We start from the raw sequence: 25660 nt of genomic DNA, 5'->3' as shown, positions 1-25660 counted from the left end.
TCATTAGAATAATTCTAAAAGAAGGAGTGTTACCACCACTGACTGCATTTCCTGTCTTTGTAGCTAAACTCTGAAACAAAATGGCTTCCAACGCATCTCGCCCAGAAGAGGATTATTGCTGTCCCGTGTGTTGTGACATCTTTAAAGATCCTGTTATACTGCCGTGTAGCCACAGCTTCTGTAAAGCCTGTCTGCAGGAACGGTGGAAAAAGAAGGAAACAAAGGCATGTCCCACTTGTAAGAAGAGACATTCAATTGATTATCCACCTCTAAACCGGGCTCTGAAGAACGTGTGTGAGGCCTTCGTACAGGAGAGACATCAGAGAGCTTCAACTGGGTCTGGGCCCTCTGGGGTTCTCTGCCGTGTGCACGCTGATGAGAAATTCAAACTGTTCTGTCTGGAATGTCAACAGCCAGCGTGTGTCGTGTGTCGAGATTCTAAAAGACACTCCAACCACATTTTCAGACCCATCGATGAAGCTGCACCAGAACACAAGGAGAAAGTCCAGAAATCACTGAAGCCTTTAAAGGAGAAACTGAAGGTTTTTAATGAAGTTAAAACAAACTACGACCAAACGGCAGAACACATTAAGGTCCGGGCCCGGCACACTGAGACACAGATGAAGGAACAGTTTAATCAGTTTTATCAGTTTCTACATGATGAAGAAGAGGCCAGGATCACTGCACTGAGGAAGGAAGAGCAGCAGAAGAGTCAGATGATGAAGGAGAAGATCGAGGGTCTGAACAGAGACATATCAACCATTTCAGACACGATCAGAGCCACCGAGGAGGAGCTGAGAGCCGAACACGTCTCATTCCTGCAGAACTACAAGACCACAGTGGAAAGAGTCCAGCTCACACTGCAGGACCCACAGCCGGTCTCAGGAGCACTGATAGACGAGGCCAAACACCTGGGAAACCTGGCCTTCAGAGTCTGGGACAAGATGAAGGACATTGTCTCCTACACTCCTGTCATTCTGGATCCCAACACTGCACGTCCAGAACTCACCCTGTCTGATGATCTGACCAGCGTGAGACGGGGAGATGTACAGCAGCTTCCTGACAATCCAGAGAGGTTTGACACATTGCGCCGTGTCGTGGGTTCTGAGGGCTTTAACTCTGGGACTCACAGCTGGGATGTTGAGGTTGGAGACAATACAAACTGGGCACTGGGTGTGTTAGCGGAGTCTCATCAGAGGAAAGGAAACGCAGCGGGTCAACGTTGGGTCATAGAGTTCTATGAAGGTAAATACGGAGCAGGCCCCCCCTCAGGGTCAGTCACTCTTCTCTCATTGAAGCAGAAGGCCAAGAAGATCAGAGTCCAGCTGGACTGGAACAAAGGAACTCTGTCCTTCTCTGATCCTGATACCAACACACACATCCACACCTTCACACACACCTTCACTGGCACACTCCGTCCATACATTAACATTGGTCATACTCTCCCTCTGAAGATGTTACCATGGAAGGTCAGTGTGACTCTGGAACCACGTAGTTAGACATGATGATGATGATGTCGTCGTCATGTTATGGATATATTACTGCCTACTGTCAATAATCAAAAATGTTATACACAATATTTAGTTTCCATTGTCTGCTATCACTTTTCAATATAATAGTATGTATATGTAATAATATTAGGATTATTTGAATGATTTTAAAGGTGATTAATATTAGGGATTCATGTAGACATTAAATGACCTCAGTAGTAATCATGTTGAGGAATTGAGATACTTCACCATAAAATGTACACTATTATATTTATACGGTATATCTCTGCTGTTAGGAAGAAACCACCTAACTCCAACATGTTCAGTTTTTTCAGGAAATGGAAAATATACATTTATCAGGAAATTAAGAAAACCTTATATTTTGCAATACTGCCTCATCACAGTTGGTGTTGTGACTTTATATAGTCAATTAGTTGCATGAGAGGGAGAGAGGTGGTAGAGTTAATTCGCTGTTTTAGCAGACAGTTTGAGGGTCCAATGGAGTTAAGAGGTTTTGTCCAAAGTGCTTTTTACTACTTTTCATTGGTTCAATAATTTCTAAACAACACACTGACGTAAATGGTGTTTAATAGCTCTGATTTAAGCAAATACATTTTAATAAATAAGAAAAGTTAGGTATAGTTTCCTCCCGTGCAAACCTTTACACTTAACTGTACTGTACTTTTTACACAATGTCCTAAAATGTAATAATCAGGTTGGATGAATCTCTTTATGACATTATATAGTTTTATGATGGTTAGCAGAGGTCAGTATGTTAAATATTAGTTAATGTTAATTACTTTAATGAAACCACAGGATGAGGTAGACTATGAACCCTGCAGTCACTTGAATCACTGATAATAAAATGATAACATAAAAAAAAAATCCTTGAATTGACTATAGAATCATTTCAGATGTTGATTTCCATGACTATTTTATCATCTTACTATTTTATTCTATAAGGTGTCATTGAGCAGTCTGGGTGGGAGGGACTGAGGGTTTTCTTTTTGTCTGTTTTTTGAGGGGCGTTACATGTTTAATGTTTGTCTTTAGTTCAATGTTTGTTTGTAAACGCATTGACAATGAAGGGAAAATTTACGTTATAATGTGCCATTTCCGTCATATTGTCTCTTTATTGTTAATGGCATTTAATGTTTGTTTTACATCACCTAATCAACATGAGTTAGACTTTAATATATTAGCGCCCCTCACTTCACACAGGTGTGATTTATTTCTTTCCTTTCTTCTTTTTGTTTTAATAAAAAAGGGAAAAAATGTATACTGTACCAATGATATAATAATTTATGCCCTGCTTTTAATAAAAACGTATTTAACAAAAAGAAAAGAAAAGGTTAATCAATCAATGCATACAGCTGCCCCATACATCCCATAATACCATCCACTCCGACTTCTGATTGGCTGATAGATCCACAACCAGATGGAAAGAGAAGCCCTGTCTAGCAGTGTTGTTTTTGGCAGCAAATTTACATTTTAGTTTCAGTCATAGTCTCTTGAAACATTTTCATTTAGTTTTAGTCACGTTTTAGTCACCTGGAATGTTTTAGTGTTTAGTCTAATTTTAGTTGACTATAAATATCATGAGATTTTTGTCGACTAAATCTACAGTTGATTTAGTCGACTAAAATGTGTTTCGGCGGGCCTTAATGCCGTTGTAATGACTTAAACTTGCTGAAAATAGCAGATCTACAAGCTCACAATGTGTTGCGGCGCGTTGTGAGCTTGTAGATCGGCTATTTCCAATATGCAACCAAGTGTAAAATGACGTATAGTGGATCTCTTGTCCACTAACCCTTAAGCCAAGGTGTCGTTCTCACTTTAGACCAGGTAAATGCACAAATCTAATGTCACTTAGAACACACACCAGAGAAGTACTTACTTACTCCAGGTGTTCTTAGGCCGTCCTCTCTTCTGCTTCCCCTGGGGGTTCCAAGTCAGTGCCTGGCGCGTTGTACTAGCTGCCGGTTTCCTCAGGGTGTGGCCAATCCATCCCCACTTTCTCCTTAGGATCTGTTTCTCCACTGGTTCCTGACTCCCTTTCCTCCAGAGATCTTCACTTCTAATTTTGTTTGGCCACCAGATCTTGAAAATGCGCTTCAGACAGCTGTTGATGAATGTCTGGATCCTCTGCAATGTCCTCTTAGTCGTCCTCCACGTCTCTGAACCGTAGAGCAGTATGGATTTGACGTTGGAATTGAAGATCCGCACTTTGAGAAGTAGTCATGTAATATGGCACCACCTGGTGGAATAGCAACAACATCTCTGGTAAACCTCGATCCCTGAATCACAATCAATGTTCCAAAAAAAAAGTATGTGTGAAACATTAACAGGCAAGGTATATGCAAGGCAAGTAGAATGAAATAAGCAAAACAGTTTACATTAACCGATAAAGAATAGCTGCCAATGATGATCAGTTACAATCGCTGGTAAGTCAAATCTGCCACTGTAGAGAGAGACACATTTGCATGTAGCCTGGCTACAATACATCCACACTAAGTCATGTCATAATAACACAACAGGCCCATTCTAATCATAAGATCATCCACTCATTCGAAGGAACAAGGACATTAAAGTAAACTAGTTTCACTCAAGATAATATATATCTCTCTGACTTCAAAACGTCTTCCATCAATACTATTATGGGTTTAGACCAGGGGAGTAGTAGCCTAGTAGGTAGCCTACATAGCCTATTACAGTAGGACACACATACACAAAATATAAAATAGACGTGTTGGGCACCCATTTTGGTGTTGGCATCATGTTATGCTTTAGCTATTGAAAAATAGCAGATCTACAAGCTCATATCGCGCCACCGAGTGGCGCGATACGAGCTTGTAGGTCTGCTATTTTTGAAAAATTCGAAGAACGACTGACATTTTTAGAATCTGATCTCAGGTCAGAATGGGTTAATCAGACCAGTGTGTGTCCCGTGGAAACCTTGTATGAATCTGATCTCAGGTCAGAATGGGTTAAATCTGTATCCATTCCATATAAATGCGCTGCGCGTCATGCAAATTCAGGGAATAGAGGGGAGGGGGGGGGGAAATGTGTGGTGGATAATAGGTGGAAATAAAAGAAGGTTCAATCCACCAAATAAGGCCTGTCAGAAGAATTACTGACAAAAGGAGACAGACTGAGACACATATAGGGGCTACCAATTGACAATTTGTTCCCGTTCGCAGATGACTCGAGCCACTGCTGGTCTCAGACAACAACAAACACTGTAGGTTGAAAAGGCCCTCGGCTCTGAACTCGGTAGAATCTGCACTTGGCTCACTGATAACCTATCGTTTGTTACACCACCATGATACCCATGTACCTGTGTCTAAATACTTCCTTAATGTCAACGAATTCAACAAACTATGTGCAACCCAGATTCGGCACAAACAAGGGACTAAATTAGTTTCGCTCCTATGCCACCAAAATGTGGAACAGCCCATTAAGACATGCGAATCCCTTGAATCCTTCAAAAACATACAAGGTTTATTTGACTATGCATGCACCTCATGGTACCACAGCACCTCAAAGGCCCTTAAAACAAGGCTCCAGACTTCCCGAAACAAACTGAAACTGGTCAGGCTACTACTTGGCCATACTCCCAGAACCCACCTCACACCTGCCTATTTTGATAGGTTGGAATGGCTTAGGGTAGTACAGCAACTGGGCCTGGTCTACAAGATTCACTACACCACTAAGATACCCATGTACCTGTAAAAACACTTCATAAATGTCAACCAAGTCCACTCCACAATCACAACACCAGAGGGAGTTCAACAGCTGTTAAGAAATGTGAATCCCTAGCTTCCGTCAAAAAAAATGTGTATATTTGTGTATGTCTTTAAATGTTTTGATGAATTGAAAATGGAGGACCCTAATGTTTACAAACAAGTGTTAGTGCTTTCTGCCTTTTCTGGTTCTATGATTCTATCCTCCCTTAGCAGTATTTGTATTGGCCTGTACCCATACTGATACTACCCATTAGCCATGATTATTCTACAACCTGTTCAATAAATCAATCAGTCAGTCAGTCTGTCAGAATAATTACTGACAAAAGGAAAGGAGAGACAGACTGGGGCCACCACCACAAATATGATGTACAGGAAATAATATGAAGCGAGTGTGTGGCCAGTCAGTGCCCTAGCTGCTGTTCCTGGCTTTATTCGGTACAAATCAATTCGACTGACTCTTTCTTCATCATAATACTTACTGAATGTTGAGAGAGGGAACGCTTGCTGAACACCGGGACCATTTCGGACCACTTGGGGGACTCGGGGATTCCAATTGCAGAGTGGGAGGAGGAGCGGAAGTGGAGGAAGTCGTTCCACAGATTGGATGTGTGTTACGTGGTGTGTGTGTGTGTGTGTGTGTGTGTAACTGTGTGTAAAGCAGCCCCGCAGTTGCTTCTTCGATAGTGGGAAATCGGGGAATAGAGCGTAGCACTAGCACAGAGAACAGTCGAGCAACGGTCGGGGAGAGGCAAACGGAATTCGCAGAGGGGAGCCACGTAGGTCTACTCTAGAGGACTAGTCGGAACTGTCGGAAGTTTTACGGGGTCCGTCGGTGTCTCTTTTCTTTTCTGCTTTGTGAATAAACACGGTGTGGCCGCCCGGTGTGAAGCGAGCATTATGCATTCGGACTGCAGACTGCTATGGGCAGAGCGGTAATGGTGGGCAGGGGACCGACAGGGGCCGGGGTTCTCCTCCTGTCTATTCTCATCATTCTCCACGCGAGGAGCGCTCGGACGCAGAAAGGTTGGTTTCTCCACTCAACGGTCAACACCGTGTTGTTGTCATTTACTTTAACGGTCGGCGCAGGTTTATTGTGACGACGTCGACGCACGATCGGATACAGTGTTGTTGTATTTTTGCATTATTATTATTATTATTACGCACAGACTGGTTCAAAGTTAACAGCCTACCTTACATGGCTCTGTTGCACGTTCCCAGCCGATCCCCGAATCTGCGTGGAAGAAAAACACACCACGGTGTGACGGTGCTGCAATCCCACTTTCTTTTATTTGACTACTGTCATGTTTATATGCTGTTTAGACCAAACAGTGCTTGGATGTGATTTAACGGTATATTCAGGTAGTTCAAAGATACTGGAGGGGGAGGGGTTGAGCTGGGAGTATGACAATACAATACACATGACTCCAGGAGGTATTGTCATGCATTTGCAAACAGTTTTCTAACGTCCAGACACAGACGGTACATGGCAATATGGACATGTTAAGCCTACTCGTGAAATGTTTTGAGCAGGGTGATGTCTTCCACAAAAACCCCGTGGAATGCCATCCAGTTGTTCAGTAACAGTTGTGAGTCAGGGACAGGGGAAGCAGCTTTGTTTTTGTCCAATTCATCTGGTTAACGTCCATGTAGAGACAGTTATGTAACACCACACAGACCAAGGATCCACTTAGCGGCATGACACGACTGTTCACTGTCGTTGACAACAACACATACATAGACAGGCTTACTCGTTCACTATTGTATAACTTTCGAATTGCATTGTGATTTACAGTGACACTGATAGTTCCTCAAATCACAACTTTAAAGTGCAACAGCAAGCGAAGTAATTAGGACTATAGGAGTGGTTTTGTTTCTTAAATAGCCTCTGGGCTCTATACAGCACACTATAGCCTCATTTATCATAGTGCACCTCTATTCTACAGTTGCATCTCCTCCATTGCCCCCAAGGAACCCATTATTCCACTAAAGTGTGTGTGTGTGTGTGTGTGTGTGTGTGTGTGTGTGTACATACATCTTCCAGGTGATGGCTGTGGTCCCACTGTACTGGGCCCCATCAGTGGTACTCTGTCCTCTCTGGGTTATCCCGGGACGTACCCCAACCACACGGTGTGCGAGTGGGAGATCACCGTCCCACAGGGTAGCAGGATCCATTTCCACTTCGCAGAGTTGGACATAGAGGACCGCAACTGTCAGGTCAACTACCTCCGCCTTTACAACGGCATCGGACCCCAGCGCAGTGAGATTGGTGAGGAGAGAGAGAGAGAGTCAATGTAGGTCAGGAGGCTGTGGAATGCACAGTTGTTGGACTAGTACAAGGTGTATTTAGGGATACGATGTCTTTACAAGTAATTCATACCCAGGAAAACTCATCAAAAGTGCCATAACACTAACAGGACATTCCCTTGATCATGATGTGATGTATGACACACATGCACTTGGCCACTTGTGGAGAATTTGGTAAATGCACTACTTAACTCTCAAATGTGCATTCATCTTTGTAATGAGAGGTTAGTAGGGTCTGAAAAGCGCCGCATCCAGGAAGCCAAACTGAAGCGTCCACTCCGAAAGACCAGAGCCAGTTCCTCCCTCTCACCCAGCCCAGCCCCCAGACATCTCATGCCCTCACTGCAATAGGACATTCTGTCCTCAGACATCTTCGCACCCACAAGACGTGAAGTCAATTGGTCATCTTCGCTTGCGAAGGACGAACATGACCATAACGTCCTCTAATAATTTATTTACATGCATTGCACAGTCAACTGAGGAAGAGTTGCTTTTCTGTTTTTCCTTCCATATCACACGAATGCACAAGAATCGTTGTAACTGCTCCTAAACCATCTTCATCTGGTGCAGAAATAAGAAAACGTCCCAACTCATATCGAGAGGGCTTTTTATTAAGCGACAACGTGAAAAACTGCAAAGAAATCACATAATATTTTTTAACCACAATTAATTATTACCACATGAAATTATGAATGCCCTTGTCAGTCAGTCATGCTGTCTTTTTTAAATGACCATGAATTGTCCATATTCTTACAATGAAATGTCACAAACAAATACACGATACAATGGCAATATAACTTTTACACACACCAAACAAAACAACTGGGAACATACCGTATGTGCCTTCTGCACAGACTTTTAGGAGTTCAGTTAAGTTCTTGTTCTTTTTTATATTATTTTCTTTCTTATCTTTTGTGGAGACTCTCTGACATGAAAGAGCTCCTCTCTTCACCTCTGCTCTGTTTGTTCTGCTCAAACGTGCCCAAACCCAACAGGTGATTGAAATGAGGTGATTAGCTGCTTAGGTGAGCCTAATTCAACCTGCCCATCAAACAGACAAACAGACAAATACAGAGCACAGTAGATGGCACTATCTCACCATGCATTTACCATACAAATACCGAAATATACAGTTTGTTGCTCAAAACAAAAATACTATTTACCATATGCATTTTCAGAAAAATAAGCTAAATAGAATATTACAGCATACCCATAACTGGGACAGCTACAATCGTGATCATCGAATGACTGTGCTTTACACCACCATGTCTGACCATATTTACGGATGTCTTTCCCATAGATGAAAATGCAGATCATGTCACTCTTCCTATTAAAATACTAGTCAGTTGAGCTTCGATGATAATTGCTTACTGTAATTGAATCACGCAGTACACCTGTATGGAATGCATCTGTATTTGCTAGGTTTCTCCACACAATGTAACATCGGTTACAAAATATTCAATTTTGTGACATCGGTTACAAAATATTCAATACCAAGATTGACTTCTGGTATAATTTTTAAATGTATATATTATCCTCTTCTAACTGTACATCTTTAGGTGTTTACTAGACTGACCAGAAACGCCTGTGTTTCCATGTCATTCTCCCGTGGGGCGGCTGTGTACTGTGGAGCAGTGAAGTACTGTGGTTTAGGTCTAGATGTTGGAGTGCTGATTGAGTCCACGGGGAACCAGGTCACAGTGCAGTTCATGAGTGGAACCCATCGCACCGGACGAGGATTCTACCTGACCTACTCCACCACAGAGCACACAGGTACGGGAATGAGTCATTCATTATTGGCCATCTTAAGTTACTACTGCATCTTGGTCCATAAGCCGGGCCAAGCTGGGTTGATATTCCGTTGGAGTCATCTTGGGGTTGGAACGTGGTCATATTTCTGTTTTGGCCAGACTGTTAAAGTTGCCTTGACAATTGAGTGAGTGTGTGTGTGTGTATGTGTTTGTGTGTGAAATGCAATGAGTGAGCAGGAGTCTCATGTGAGTCTCATTACAGTCGCTTCTGTCCATCTCCTCCCTCTGGCTCCCCCATGGCATTTTACTGTATTGGAATAATAGTATTGTTGTCCAGCCTAGGCATGGACATCATAACAATCATGTGTTACTGTTAATTGAACTCTACAAGTGTAAAAATGGACACAAATCTGGACCTGTAATATATGTTGTGTTGTGTCAAAATGCTTACTTGGATTTGCTCTGTGCCCATATTCAGAAATGTGTGAGTGTTGGTGAGATGAGGTAATTGTGTGTGTGTGTGTGTCACATGTTGATAAAGCCATATATGTCCATGTGGTAGATTATTGGTAAAAGGAATAGTTCCCCCTTTGTCCATTAGACTGTAACGTAACAGTGCCTGTGGCGCCTAGCCCTAGAGGGAGTGAGTAAATATAGGGATGGCCTCATTCTACAGTTTAGTGGCAATGTTTTTGTATACTCTGAGTTAAACGAACACTGAGGAGTTTAATGTGCTCACAAAATTACAGGACAGGGGGGGACAGGACAGTGTAGTGTTTTCTTGAGTGTACGTGTACAGTACACACACACACACACACACACACACACGCATGCACACACTCACAAGATAAGGAGGTACTCTGTAGTGAATGTTACATTCTGAACAGCCAAATGTCTGGCATTCCAAACCTCAGTGCACAGGGTCAGCATGTTGGTGTGGATCATACGTTCACTCACTGCTTGGAGAAAGTGAATGAAAATGACATGCTCCTGGACAGCGATGTGAGAAGTGAGAGAACCACAGGATGTACCGTTGGCCGTTCAGAAGCTGCCCCTGATCCCTGTTCAGCAATGTTTCCGTTTCTGCGTTTCATCAGATTCACACTCCCAAGTCTTTGTGTGTATACATGAAGAGTGACTCATATAAATGTAGGTGCGTGTGCGCGTGGATGTGTGTAACTTGAATCCAGCTTCAATAGCTAGAGCATAACATAATGCTTACACCAAAAGGGGTTCTCGCCCAAAATGGGCTAATTGTGTCACTGAAAAAGTGATTATATACATACAGGTAATGACAGTGTTTCTCTACCGTTTTACTTTCAAGGACCACCAGTTTGTTGACAAAGAGGGTGTACAAATGGAGTCCTAGGGGTCCATTTGGTGACTCTCGGAATAACAGACCTAGGCTACAGTATATTGTCATCCAAACCCGGCCCATAATAACTACATTAGAGGACACCTAGTATGGGTGTAATATTTATTTATTGTTTACGGGGGAAGTAATTAAAAATATAATTTAACTTGGTCATTTGATGAAAAGGAATTGTGACAAACCCCAACCACTAATTATTATTGGAATATATACAACTACCGGTATACTCATTGTCTATCAGTACTTTGTGGGGCACTCATTTCCCAAATTCTGTATCCTAAAACTCATTTTTTTTAACCACTTTCAACCTACAGTACAGTATATCCCTATCCCTGTATCGGGGTCATTTTATAGGCAACAGTTTTTAATTTGAATGCAAATCTCTTTTTCACAAACAAATGGCAAATCTACAAGCTCACACAATGCTTGTCGCTTTTGATGCATTGTGAATTTGTGAGCTTATAGATCGGGGCTATTTATTGCCAGTATCAATACAGGCGTGCCTTGAGACTTTGACTTGCCCATCGGTGTCGTGTAGCTCGGGCACAAAAATAAAAGTTTGAAAACCACCGGCCGTAGATCAATGAGCGGTGGACTGATCCGTTTTTCTATGGTATGTGTATTTTCTTGTCGATGCCGTCACGAGCAAGGATTAGCGTGGGCTGAGACAGTTTGCACAGCTAAGTAAATCAGTGGCGTTACCATGGCGACTCGTGGTTCCTTGGGGGGGGGGGTAAGGTCACTCATGGTTTTGACTCACCGGTTGGCTAGCCGGGTGAGTTGGCCTGATGATGATGATGATGTAGAAGAGACATCAAAGGGTGACGGCCACCGTTGGGTAGAGTTTCCGACAGCACACACCATCCCGTTGTACATTTAGGGTGTACATTCAGTATGGTAAGAATTTCGTGTGTGTGGGTGGGTGGGGGGATGGGAGATTACTTTCCAATGAAGTTACTTACAAAAATAAAAATGTGGGAGAATACGCTCTGGACAATCTTGATGACGCATTATACCATGTTGTTTTCTTTGGTTGACTGCGCTTTAATTCGGTCTGCACTTTCAAACATTTGAAAATTCAAAAAAAGAAAGGGGGAAAAGAATGCAGTCAAAATGTTCTAAGCAGAAGTGGAGAAGGTTACAGGATACAGGAGGAGGTTTCTGGTAATTAGTCGTACAGAAGAATTGTCTGGACGGAAAATCTGAAGGTGATAGAGTTGGGCAAAAATACACTGCTGACACAAACTTGTTTGCTTCCTCGCAGATCTGATCACCTGCTTGGATAAAGGAATTGATTTCACCGAGGCAGAGTTCAGGTAAATAGATTTACGTGTGTGCGCGCGACACTGTACGCAACAATACGTTCTTGTGATTGTCCTAACAATATAACGTTTAATGTAATGTTTCATTGTCTTCTTTTTAGTAAATATTGTCCGGCGGGCTGCTTGATGTCATTCGGGGAGATTTCCGGAACCATACCCAATGGTTATCGAGAAGTGAGTACACGAAAGACCCGTGTGGCGCAATAATGCATCATGGCTGTGGTTGTTGTCCTTGTCTTCAGCTCCACATTCCCAGGTGAATCATGTTGCCCAGCCCCCCCCCCTTATCTCAGCTCATCATGCCCAAGGCAACCACTCGTCCATCTCTCTCATTTGTCATGGTGTTGTTCAACCCCCCCCCAACCTCCTTTTGCCAAGGAAACCGGTCTATACAGTCAATGGAATCTGTATCTTTTATTTAACACCGACCGAGCCCTGTCTCTCTTTTCTCTCCTTCATTAAGCTCTGTGTAAACATGGCCTCTTTCCGCGGTATGTGCATGTCCCGGACTGATGACCTAAGAGCTCGCCCCCACTGTGGTGTGGTGTGTGAGGTCATGTGGCGCCTGAGTCTCTCGCTGATGACCTCATGCTCAGAGGTCTGAGCACAGAGGGGGTGGGCCGTGGGGGGGGGTGGATGGGAGGGGGTGTGTTTTAGGGGAGAGGTGCCCCAGAGGCACAGGGGAGGGGCAGGGTCAGGACTCGAGAGGTGTGTGGGAGGTGAGCTAATTGTTTGGCCGAAGAAATGGTCCTCTCTCTAATCCAGTCCAGCTGCAAGAGGGTGCTGAGCGGAGTATCGTGCAAGAGAGAGAGTGTGTGTGTGCGCGTGTGTGAGAGAGAGAGAGAGAGAGAGAGAGAGAGGAGCTTGGGAATGTGACTGAGAAGATGAAAAATCACACCCGTGTGAAGTGAGGGGCGCTCTTATCGTCGTACATCATCATGACGTAAAATAGACTATATGTTCAGACACTGTGACGTAACATTTTCCATTCATTACAATGGGAAAATAATGTTTGCGTAGGACAAAGTTTGTGAACAATGAACATGCACTAAAAGCTGGATATATGAGGGCTAGCGCCCCTCAAAAATGCCGTATGCAATAACGAGGGGTATGCATGTGCACATGCATGTTCTCGTAAAGTGCTATTACTGAACAAAACATAAAAACAAAAACAAAACAATGAATGTTCTTCCAATTTCTTCATTACACTGTGACCTAATGGCAACTGGAGGAATGATGGAGTGTACGCATGCCATGTCCATGAGCCAATATAGCTGACAAGAGGTCAGCGAGCGTACCCCACCCACACAGCTCTCCCGTTTCTTTTTCAATCTGCCCCGGCTTGAGCTTTTCCTACCGTCATTCCCACATCCAGCCTATATCATCACGCGTCGCTTTGGATGTGTGTAAATCATGTTGTGTGTCTGGTTTCCTCTCGTAGAGGCAGGGTGCGGTGGTTTGGAGCTGTGCTTGATGTTTGTGTTAGTGGTTTGGTACGGCACTCCTTTTGGATGTGTGGTGTGGGTTTTCTTCGGGGGGGGAGGGGGGGGGGGGGGGGGGCTTACACTCAATGGGTAAGCCTTCATTGCTTGTGGCAGCTTTGTCCGTGTTTGTGTGTGAGAGAGCGCGAGAGAATGCGTGCACATGTTTACGCATGCTCGCAACCATATAGGACGGTCCACCAGGTTTCCCCCCCCCCACACAATCGTGTCAGCTGTGAAAAACCACTGTGTGCATCTTTTCCAGTAAAGTCATTCCCCCACTTCCCTCAACCAGCTGTTCATGGGGGGTAGGAGCTATACAGTGCTCGGAATGGAACCCAGGCTTTGTCCTTTTTCTCTGTGGTGATCGGGGTAGACTTGGTTTGACTTGGAATGCAGCCCGCAGTGAATCATCACCAATGCCACTCAGTGTTCCCCCTGCAGGCAGGGGGGGTGACATCATGTTGACTCATCAGCCTTTATCTACCACAGGGTTGAGAGCTTGATCTCTTGATCGCATCATAGAAACGGCACTTTTCCCATTAAAGTCCCACTCGTCTGGCAAAAAAATACACGCCCTTGTCTCGCTGTAAAATATGTTGCCGTGTTCTGTTTTGTGCTGCGTCTGTATACGCATATCTGTTAATATTTCAATAAAGCATTGTGTTAAAGGAAGGGGTTACGAGGAGGTGCATGCATGTGTTGCCGACTTCTCCTCCTCATTCCCTTCCTCTTTTGTCCTGTCTTTTCTCTCCAGTCATCTCCCGTGTGCTTGGCGGCCATCCACGCAGGAGTGGTGTCGAACGCCGTGGGAGGGAGGATCAGTGTGGTCAGCAGCAAGGGCATCCCTCACTATGAGGGCACGCTCGCCAACAATGTCACCTCCACGGGGTAAGAGTCCTCTGAACCACTGCCGCAGATTAGCCTCCTCTCCTCACTCCTTTTAATGGCTTTCACCCTCGCCTCGTCCATCCTCGCCTGTTTCACCTTGCCTCTCACCTCCACCTCACTAGTCATTCTCTAGTGCCATCTTTACGAGCGGTGTCTTTTGTTGGGTATATATATTGCACGTGAATCCTTCATGTTGTTTTGTTTTTCTCTCCTCAGGGGCACCTTGTCCAACAGCCTTTTTACATTCAGGACGGACGGTGAGATTTGTTTGCCTCTGTTGGCCATCTCTTTTAAAAACATATATATATATTTACAGAATAGTTATTGGTGAACGACGCTACAGTGGTGTTGATGGCACGAACCTTCTCTGTGCTCTTCAGGATGCATTGGAACGCTGGGCTTAGAGTCTGGGGTCGTTGCAGATTCTCAGCTCTCTTCTAGCTCCGAGTGGGAATGGAGCAACGCATGGGCGTCGTCTGGGGCACGCCTCAAAAAGCCAGGACTGCCGTGGGCCTCGGCTCAGGTCGACCAGCACCAATGGCTGCAGATAGACCTGAAGAGGGAGAAGAGGATCACAGGTACACACACACACATGACATGCACTTCCACGGGCATTTGTGTCAAGTACTGTTGCAGAATAAACTAGAAAAGGTGCCCCTCGGGGCACAGGTCTCCACCAGGGCAGGTCATGGTTGTGGCCTCCTGGTGGCGCTATAACAGGCCAATGTGAAAAGGGTGACATTTCTTCTTACGCCTTGGATGGCAATTGGATGATTTGAGGCATTTTGTTCCAAAAATGTGTTTTGCAAAAACCCACCTGTTGGTGGCGCTATAACAGGCCAATGTGAAAAGGGTGGGATATACTCTTCAGCTTAGTAGTAAAGTCTGTGAAAGATTTCACGTAAATTGCACGCTGCGTTCATGATTTGAGCCTTTTTGTTCAAAACGGGCCAATCCTGCAAAAATGTAAAGCCAATGTTAGCCAATTGGGAAGGAATCTGAAATATTGGACGGATCCGCCTTGAGCACATGACTATAGAGATACTGTGTAACGATTTGCGGGATGTACTGTGTTTTACAAAAGTCGGCCTCCTGGTGGCCGTATAACAGGCCGTTCTGGAGAATTTGGGGCAGAGGTTCATCGTTTGTATCAAGGGAATGTGTGTGCAAAATCTGGCATCGACCAGGTTAACGGTGCAGGAGATTATTTGTTAACAGACACACACGGACGGACGAACGGACCAGAGTGCAAAACATGGTGGAGACAATAATGGGCCTTTTATATGAAAATGGTTGAAAACCACTTTAACTGCCCTAAGGATCATTATAAAAAAAAACCTTGAACGATTACTATTGCAATTTGTTTTGGGTCACGCCACTTTTTTTTAGCTTAGATTGACTGACCTAATACTAGAGCAGTTCCACATAGGTCTTATCCAGTCTGTTAAACTCTTTCAGCGCCACCTGGTGGTCACCAGTTTAGGCTTTGAGTGCCAATTCTCCCATTATAAAGAGAAAGAATTTGTAATTATATTATGCATGTAATGTGCATGTCATCACCTGTACACCAGATTCGAGGAATTTTCAAAATATGGAAAAAAAAGGAAGACGTCTTGTCGTCTGTGGCATCCGGTACTTAATTGGAAATTAGACGTCTTGACGTTTATGGCTCTTAAACTGGTTTAACTTCCTCTCCATGTGCTCCTCAGGCATCAGCACCACCGGCTCCACCCGGAGAGAGTACTCTTAAACTGTTTTAACTTCCTCTCCATGTGCTCCTCAGGCATCAGCACCACCGGCTCCACCCGGAGAGAGTACTCTTAAACTGTTTTAACTTCCTCTCCATGTGCTCCTCAGGCATCAGCACCACCGGCTCCACCCGGAGAGAGTACTCTTAAACTGTTTTAACTTCCTCTCCATGTGCTCCTCAGGCATCAGCACCACCGGCTCCACCCGGAGAGAGTACTCTTAAACTGTTTTAACTTCCTCTCCATGTGCTCCTCAGGCATCAGCACCACCGGCTCCACCCGGAGAGAGTACCAGTTCTACGTCTCGGCGTATCGCGTCCTGTCCAGTAACAATGGGCAGGACTGGCATCCTTACCGGGAGGTAGATTCTACTCAAGACAAGGTAATGCATCCGGGCCAAATCAATATTATCCCATTCTGACCTGAGATCAGATTCTAAAGACGTCTTCTACAACCTGGCAGTTTTCTGAAAAAGCTATGTTTCTATGTCGGTGGTTCTTCGATAAAATTTTTTTATAGCAGACCTACAAGCTCGTAGCGCGCCGCTATGAGCTTGTAGATCTGCTATTTTTCAATAGCTAAAGCAAAACGGGTTCCCGCTCAAAATGGGTTATGCTGCTCTCTAGACAGTTGCATCATTGGCGTGGCTTTTTGTTTCTGTCTGCAAATTACTGCAAATGGACAAAAATGGACACTTTAGAGGTTTTGGGGAAGGGCTGCACTTGGATTGTTTCCATGGCGACTGGTATCGACTACGGGATGTTTATGGCAGGAAATGGGGAGATGGTCAGATGTCAGTGGTTTGAGTTAAGTGCTGTGGTAGACAAAGTCTGTACGCTGGGGCATGAATAATGAATGGGGGATGGATTTAGTGGGCTGCCTTGTTAGGCTTTAGCTACCACTACATATTCTATAGAGATTCCTACAGCACGTTATGGCAAACGGGAAAGTGGTTATTAGCTTGCCCAGCTGAAAACTAATCCGCTTATGCCTCATATTGTATTAGCTCATGGTTTGAAACAGGACCCAGTCCACTGAGGACAATCTTTGGTGACCCCCCCCCCCCCCCCCCCCAACCATGAGCCTTTGTATTTTAACATGGGGTTCTTTTCCTTCCTTGGTAGATTTTCCAAGGGAACACAAACTACCTGCACGAGGTCAGGAATAACTTCATCCCTCCCATTGAGGCCCGCTTTGTCCGGATAAATCCGACCCAATGGCACCAGAGAATTGCCCTGAAGTTGGAGCTGCTCGGCTGCCAGAAACCGGGTGAGCAAAATGTTGCTTGATAACTGTATCTGACAAAACAAAAACCTTTTAGTATCCACAATCTTTACATTTTTTTAACGTTTCCTTGTAGTGCTAATGCGGCCGAGGATGTCTCAACCCCGACCAACTCGCCCACCTGTGGTCACATACACCCCGCCCCTTTATGGAAGCACAACACGCACCCCTGACATCAGGAACACCACCATGCCTCCCCACACCAGCAATGGCAAGTCGTTTTTGTGTTTTATAATCATGTTTTTGAGGGGCGCGAGTCCCTCCTATTATGCACAGCGTTGTGTTTGTAGCACGGAATGTGATGATTTCGCTGGCCCCACCTATACAGCGTTTGACCCCTTACAGTAGTAATCCTCTTTAACGTGGCGTTTTCCCTCTTAACTAGACGTGGCGCTGGCTGCGGTGCTTGTGCCAGTGTTGGTCATGGCTCTGACGGCTCTCGTCCTGACTGTGGTCTGTGCCTGGCACTGGAGGAACAGGTAAGCTCTTCTCATTGTCTCCTGTGTTTTAGTCCTATACAGAGGAAAGACATTTTTATGTAGACATATAGCACTATAAAGTATACATGCGTGATTCCATTATATAGATATTCCACTGTTACGTTCTTAGCTTACGTACTGTATGACTCATAACTACTTTTTATATATGTGATGTATTCCCATGCTTTTGTTACTCTGGATTAAGAGCGTCTGCTAAATTATTGTAAAGACGACACTTAAAAAAGTTGTGTCTCTCCCATGGTCGCTGCACAGGAAGAAGAGTTCAGAGGGAACATATGACCTACCCCACTGGGATCGCACAGGTCTGTCTGAGTTGTGCAAAAGGATGCATTTATTAGCCCGAGGTCGACTTATGATGGCGTGTGCATTAGTCTGCTCACGGTGCTGGGTGTGATTAATAACATGCCATCTCCTCTGTATTTGGGTTTCCGTTTTTAGACTGGTGGAAGAGCATGAAGCAGCTGTTGCCCCTTAAGATGGCAGAGGGGGACGACTCGGTTCGATACAGCAGCAGTGAAGTGGGACGTCTCCGAGGGAGAGGGGTCACCCCCAGACTACGCGCTGAACCTGCAGGTAGAGCCTGTTAAAACAACCCCTCGTGAGCCCACTGCGTGTCATGTGTTATTCATGACCTCACGCTGCCCTTATCCGTGTTCCTCCTCAGAGTACGCGCAGCCCCTGGTGAACGGAGGGGTCACGTCCCTGGGCGCGAGGTCAACCTTCAAGCCGGAGGACACGACGTCTGACCCCGGATACACCGACCCCGACCTCTACGACGCCCCCATCTCGCCAGACATCTACCACGCGTACGCCGAGCCCCTCCCCGCCTCCGGAGCCGAGTACGCCACGCCCATTGTGATTGACATTGGCGGCCACGTATCGGGGAGCGGCTCCATCATGAGCCAGCCGACCATAGTGTCCAATTATCCCATGAGCTGTGGGCCCGCCTCCTCCCTGCTCACCAGGACGACAGACAATGGCCAGCCGGGGGGAAGGTCGGCATACGACACGCCTAAGAGTGCCACTGGCCAGGCCACTCCCACCGCGGAGCTGGCCTATCAGGTGCCGCAGAGTAGCACCCAGAAGTCGGTAGAACAGGGATGAAGTACAAGGCTTGGATGAAATGTATGGATTTAATTCAATCCTCACTCATAATAGACAAAAGGTAGACAGAGGGTGGATGCCCATGGGTGTGTACATGGCATCTGTGAGCCCTGGATCCTGGGATTGAGTCTTGAAAGAATGCTACCTTAGCTTTTTTAGTTTCCTCTGGAGATGTCTGTATGTGTGTGTCTACCTGTCTGCGCATGGCCACAACAGTCCTATCACTGAAACCACAGAGATGAATGTGTATGTTGTGAGATAGGAGGACATGGATAGAGGGGACAGCGAAGAACTGACTACTACTTGATAGAACTTTTAGTCCCCTCTCTGTGATTAGTAGTTTTTGTGTTTTGTCAAACTGTGATTGCCATATTTGTTTTACTGTCACATACTGAACTGGGTCCTTTTTTAAAAGCTTAAATGACGAATGACACATTCATCAAATCGAAATGGTTCTCTAATGATGTTTTGCATAAATCCCACCACGTCCCCATGTAAACCATACCACAAGGAACATTTCTCTAAATTTCAACGGTACATTTTTTTTTAAACGTTCTTTCTCTCATACCTTCAAAACACGACCTAACCTATTGTATATTGTTTCGACAAATTCCAGCAACACAAACCTGTGTGAAATTTTCTTTTAAAAGTTATTTACTGATATTTATTTTTCTTTTGACATCCTGCTGAAAAGGAGAGGCTCGCTTATTAAGGGAAAAAGCTTATCTGCCCCAACCACTACCCTCGTAGATCAAATTAAATGATGGTTGCACTGTTGTCAGGGTTACACTGTCATTGACCCCTTGCATTGTTGTGCCACACTTTGTTGTGATTGGTGGATCCGACCGACACATTGCTACGTTCTTTGATATTGACGTTGACTTGAAGAGGCAGAATTCCAAAAGGGTCAAAACAAAAGGAACTGCCCAAAGTAGAAAATGTCTTCTAATATATAGATGACCAAATGTTTGCCTTTGTCTTTTCTGGTCTTATTATATTCACACCAAAATATGGAGTTGCCAGTGTAGAAATAGTCTAGCTAAACACAAAAAATATATATAATACACCTCGACATTAGCAGAGCTAGTTCTGTGATCACAAAGCCTAGAAAATACGGTACAGGAGAACAGGGGAATTTGATAACTTCACAGAAACCTCTCTGAAGACAAGCATTTCCGTGTGTTGTGCATAATTTGTGGGTTCCGAGCGTTTTGAGTTGCTGTTCTGCATGTCATGGATGTATGTCTTTTAACTGTGTGATTACTCTGTATTCTCAGTGACTTGTGTGTGTGTCTGTACAATTCCATATCTTTGTCTGTGAATGTGTGCATCAGCACCCCCCAATGTCAAGCGGAGAGAGAGAGAGCTGTTGTGTGTTTGGCTGTCGTCTGTGTAGCAGTGCTTCTGTGTAGTGATCATTTTTGGACTAGTCTATAACGTGGCTTGTAGTGAGATGCCTTAATTCACTGTCTGAATCATTATCCACAGTAGCTGACCATCCGTCTGTACAACTGGCTCTGCCGAGTACTTGGTGGCATTGCAGATTGGAGCAGCAGTAGAAAAGGCTGCTCCTCACAGAAGGGATTGCTTTGTTTTGGACATTTAGAACCGTCAACAAATCTGAGGCTTCAGTTCTCTAGAGAGCTAAAAGCGAAATTTATACTTTGTTGAATGACCAGCACTCTGTGAAAGTAAACTTTTCGGTTTTTCTGTGACTATCTCCGATTCAACTGAAAAACGTGTCAAAAGTATAAGTTACGCTTAAGGCAGTTTACATGCAAGGCTTTGGTGCTGTCTGGTCGTTCTAGATGAGTTGTCTGTGTGACTCACTGATTGTATATAGAGAAATAAAGACTTTCTAAAAACAGGTATATTTTTATTTTCACAAATGCCACCCAGCGATCTGAACCTCTCTTTCTGACCATGATGGCTTATCGTATACATTTTAATGTTATTTAGAATACAAAAAGGTCAGCATCAGTAAATGGAGTGTACTATACTATAGTTACATAATTATTACAATCGTTTTTAACCGTTCATGTTTACTTGACACTCGTTCACAATACAATTGGTGAAAATTGATGGTCAAATGTATTTTTGATAAACCATTTCTTTAAATTGAATTACCGGTAGATAAAAAAAAAATCAAATAGAAATTTTAACAGTACAGAAGTGTGCCATTACCATACAATAAACCTGGGGATGGTCCATTTTCTCCCTCCTTATCCCGTTGGTGTGACGTCATCTGCATCCCTTTCCACTCAACTGCAAACCTTCATGCCTATTCCCCTTCATTCCTCCATGTTCTTTCCGTTCTTGCCAAACTTCCACCAGACAACGGTGAGGATGACAGCCAGCAGGAAGATCAGGCCACTGCTCACTAGGTAAGCAATGGGCAGGAAGCGGTTCTGACCTCCAAACCAGGTCACCGTTGACAACACTACCTCCTTTTTGCCCCTGAAGAACTGCACCGGGAAGTCTGGAGAGGAGAAGGTCAAGGCTGAAATAGCTGCCCATGAAAAAAACCCAAAACGAAGTGCTTAAAATAGTCAATTTAGTTAACTAAAATAGAACATTTTAGTTATATTTAGGAAATAAGATAACTCAATCCTGCCAATTCCTACGACCAAACGGCAAACGGAAGTCGACATCGACTGTGTAGAGCTGCCTTGTTCCCATGTTTGAGGGTGAGAGAGAGAGTGGAATGTGTGTGGTGCCTAAAGTTTGTAGTCTTTAAACCCAGGTTAGTGTTTTTGCGTGTCCAATTCCCTATAACAAAGTCTACAGGGTTGTTGAATCCATGGGTTTTTGGTTAGATACCTGAAATAAGGCTTAAATGCTCATATGATGGCACCATTTTTGTCGGTGGGGATTCCAAGATAACACCACAGCCTTTCTCTGCCTGGAAAGTTAGCATGCTGAAATAGATGATTAATGAAATTAAAGCTACTCAGGATTGATGCGAGTTGGGAACTTTGTATGTGTTGTTAAAAAGTATCCATTGTACCCGTCTGACTGGGTCTCTTTTATGCCCATATATGGGGATTTCGGTGTCTGTCTTTTACTGCTCGGTTAACCCATTATGTTATGCTTTAGCTATTGAAAAATCGAAGAACGGCTGACATAGAAACATAGCTTTTTCAGAAAACTGTCATTTTCAAACAGACATTTTTTTAATCTGATCTCAGGTCAGAATGGGTTTAAGGATACTGTAGGAGATCTCAATGCTGTAGTTCCCCACTGGCAGTCCATCGACGAAGGGCCCTCTGCGGTTCACGATCCCATAGAGCTTCTTGAAGTTGGGGAAGGCCGCCTCCCGCATCCACACGATCAGGTCCTCGTTGATGAAGCCATTGTTACTGGGGTCATGGGGGGCCAGCTCATAAACCGGTTTCTGCCAATATGGCGGCTTTGCTGTGCCTGTGGATGGAGTCTGTGTTTTTATTTTTATTTCTAACGTGCAAATGAAGCACTGACGCCTTTCTTCGTCCTTTTTTTTTCAAACTCGACTACGGTAGCGGTGGTCTCAAAAACATAAGGGAAACTTTGACGGGAAAAGACTCGCTCACCGTATAGAAAATAGTAAAACTCCTTAGACTGAGACTTGAGATTTTTTTTCCCTTTTATTTTATCATGCTCATAAAGTGCTCTGTGCTCAAAGTGCAATTAAAAAGCAAACGTTTCGGTCCTATAAGACCTTCGTCAGTGCTATATGATTTTCACAGACAAAGAACTTGCTCTTAAAGAGCTCCAAAACAATACAGCTCAGGTGCTGAGAATTACTAATATGATGATGATGACATCAGCAGATTGTGGGCATGGACATTACAGAATAGATATACAAAATCACACAGTTGTATAGGAAACAAGATTATTAATGTTCAAACATTTTACGTTCAAGTAGATAATACCTATTAAGGAGCTACCAGAAACTACAATATATACTTATAGCAGATCTACAAGCTCATAGCGCGGCTAAATCGTGAAAATGTGGCGCAAAAATGTGTTCTCAGCCTGTCAAATCTGACCGTACCAAAACACAGAAGTGGACTATGGTATTACTGTTCATTAAATGAGTGAAAGGATCAACAAGGTGGTGCTTTACTGTTGCATCTTAGTAGTACACAAGAGTCAAGCGTATTCTTGTTTGGCTTCCTTCGGACAATGACAACAATACGATCACAATTAACTAGATATGGATACTCAGGGCACGGAACAACATTACTAATGTGAATGTTGACCAGTGTGGGATGGGGCTGCAGTGCTGCACAGGCACAGTTCCAAGCAATTGGACCTAGTGTGACAGCAGCCTATATACAGTATGTATGTAGTGTATCTCACTGTCTGCAAATATGTCCACCAGAGGGTGCCACTAACTGTTTTTATTATATTATTTGTTATATCAATTTTCATTAGTCGTAGACAATTTCATAATTCATAATTTATTTTGATACGTTTAGGTCGTGGGAGACACCACTTTTTTATTATTTGGGGCTTAAGCTGAAACAGTTTGGGAACCCCTGCCTCTAGGTCGTCTCGTTTTGAAATAGCTGTACCCCAAAAATTCACCTTCAAACACCTGTGCCAGAGTCTGGTTCTCTGGCTCTCTGGTCGGGTTACGGAACTTGATGTTCTGGTCTGTGTACCAGGTGATGCCCTTCCTATGCAGAGGAACCGGCAACGTCAAACCTTCAGGGCTGTGGTACGTCAGAGTGAAGGAGTCTGAGGGGGACAAAACACAAACATCAAACGGGTTGCTGTCTGAGGTGGTGTGTTGACAGGGAAAGGCACAGGGGGGGGGAATGCACTTTCGACAGGAAAAGAACAGAGCATGAAAGCGAATTTTACCATTGAAAATACTGTTGGCCACCGCACCACACGGGGCAATGGGGAGTCCGGCTGAATTCAGCCTAAAAGGCAGGCAGTAAGAACTGGGCGACTATAAAGAGAAAAGGTTCATGGAATTAAACACAATGTTTTGAAAAGAATGGATAATAGTCTTATAGACAGACAGAAGTAGTTCCTCGGTGGCAGAGCTATACTGCACCTTGAGATATGATTTCCTGCCAACCATCTGTGTATCGTCTCTGGAGTCCATGTATCTGCGGAGGTTCTGGTGGAAGTTTATCAGGCCATAATAGAAATACACATTACCCTGAGACAAAGAAATGGACATGTGTGTGATTAACAAAGGCACATATTAGAATATTGGCGACGCACAATTGTGTCTTCAAAATGAAAAAAATCGGCATTATAATATGTTATACGGGAGGACAGCAATCTGATCTGAAACGGAACTCACCGTGAAGGCTTTTTCAATGGGGAACATCACTGTGCAATTGCAGGGCTTTAATGCGTCGCTGACATTTTTACGCTTCTCAAAGCATCGATCGCATGAACCGGCTAATGTGTAATCCACCTGGGAAGGAAGAGAGACGGAACAAATAAACCGACTTCTATTCTCACATCAAAACCTTGTTTACATCAAAACCTTGATCTCTTCTCGACATGTCACTCTCCCTTTTATGGCATCCTGGTTACTCTGCTTATCTTATCAGAGCAGAAATCACCTAAAGCTTTTTTTCCCCTCATACTGCTATTTATTTGCAGTGCACATCACATAGTATCGGTTTCTCTCTTCGTATACGTTATATAAAACAGCCGGGGTTGTTTTCTGTAACCTTAACTGACTGTCAGACCAAACAGTATTACAGGAAATGTGTGCTCGCCCACCCACACACACACACACACCCACACCCACACACACACACGTGTATGCTCTATACTATAGTCTACAGTATTTTCAAATATTTTACCCGAAATGTGCAATACCAAGTACGTAACCAACTCATAAAGTGAGAACACCACACTCACCCACCTTCAGTTCCTGTGTGCCTTGCACAGTAATGAGCAGCCAGACTCCCAGCAGCATGCACAGCACAGACATACAGTAGAAAAAGGGCAGGACAGTGCTAGCCGTTAGCATGGGAGACCAGGCCGGCAGCCTCTGCTGTTTGAAGGCCGAGTTGTCCGGCCTCCGAGCCAAGGGCCCGGTTCTGGCCTTCACTTTGCCCATGAAGAGAAACGCTTATAGCTGGAGTCAAGAGAGCTAATTCGCGCAGGGTTCGATAGCCAGAAAACTGGCTGCGTGGACAGCAACAGGGTGCTCTTCTCTTCCGTGTTTCTCTTTCTTTCTTTTTTTCTTCTTTTTTTTTCACTTCAGCAGTGTTATCTCTCCGTACACTGGCTCACTGCTGCTTGGCCTGCCCAGCAGGCCTTGCGCAGGGTGGGGGGAGAACTTTGGAACTAGGCTGTAAGCTGTTACTCATTAACCACAAGCTCTTCCTTTACTTCCTCTTTCTGTCGGCCTCGTCCATTTTCTGTTTCTCCTTCTTTGCTTCTTATTTATTGCTTCCCCCACCGAAACATACACACTGGGGTGGTTTAAAAATGTAATAAAACTATGTTTCTTTACTTGATCTATACGAATTTGCAGTTGCCTAGTTATCTGCATTGGTTCTTGCCCTTCTGATTGCTGGTTTAAAGACGTTTCTCACAGGATGTTTTGATAAATGGGACTTCCTAGTGGATGAGCAAACCCATGAGCTCACATTCTCAATGGGAGGGACATCCCTTGGTCAAAGTAAACAAACGGAGGGATGCTGGT

At 44.2% G+C, this 25660-nt stretch overlaps 3 protein-coding genes across 3 annotated transcripts; 2 read left to right on the top strand and 1 right to left on the bottom strand.

The window, feature by feature from the left end:
• Positions 1 to 80: 80 nt before the first annotated feature.
• Positions 81 to 1495, top strand: LOC308330399 (E3 ubiquitin-protein ligase TRIM35-like; the record flags this gene model as incomplete). The annotated part of the gene is made up of 3 exons (XM_080785246.1): positions 81 to 1012; positions 1056 to 1075; positions 1455 to 1495. The coding sequence occupies 3 exons, from the start codon at positions 81 to 83 to the stop codon at positions 1493 to 1495; spliced, it is 993 nt and encodes a 330-aa protein (XP_080641372.1).
• Positions 1496 to 5859: 4364 nt separating this feature from the next.
• On the top strand, positions 5860 to 20860 carry dcbld2 (discoidin, CUB and LCCL domain containing 2). The gene is made up of 15 exons (XM_080786110.1): positions 5860 to 6259; positions 7278 to 7502; positions 9176 to 9313; positions 11928 to 11979; positions 12087 to 12159; positions 14224 to 14357; positions 14574 to 14614; positions 14738 to 14935; positions 16363 to 16487; positions 17230 to 17374; positions 17466 to 17600; positions 17775 to 17868; positions 18142 to 18191; positions 18328 to 18462; positions 18554 to 20860. Exons 1-15 carry the CDS (start codon positions 6157 to 6159, stop codon positions 18991 to 18993), a joined length of 2088 nt encoding a protein of 695 aa, XP_080642236.1. The 5' UTR covers positions 5860 to 6156; the 3' UTR covers positions 18994 to 20860.
• On the bottom strand, positions 20712 to 25539 carry tmem30c (transmembrane protein 30C). Its single transcript, XM_080786111.1, has 7 exons — positions 24872 to 25539; positions 24296 to 24412; positions 24041 to 24148; positions 23842 to 23932; positions 23563 to 23715; positions 22204 to 22413; positions 20712 to 21472 (listed from the first exon to the last, which is right to left on the bottom strand). The coding sequence occupies exons 1-7, from the start codon at positions 25067 to 25069 to the stop codon at positions 21285 to 21287; spliced, it is 1065 nt and encodes a 354-aa protein (XP_080642237.1). The 5' UTR covers positions 25070 to 25539; the 3' UTR covers positions 20712 to 21284.
• Positions 25540 to 25660: the final 121 nt, after the last annotated feature.

Source organism: Protomyctophum bolini (genome assembly GCF_963924005.1).
Source record: "Protomyctophum bolini genome assembly, chromosome: 16".
NCBI classification, from domain to species: Eukaryota; Metazoa; Chordata; class Actinopteri; order Myctophiformes; family Myctophidae; genus Protomyctophum; species Protomyctophum bolini.
This window is presented reverse-complemented; position numbering and strand designations above follow the sequence as displayed.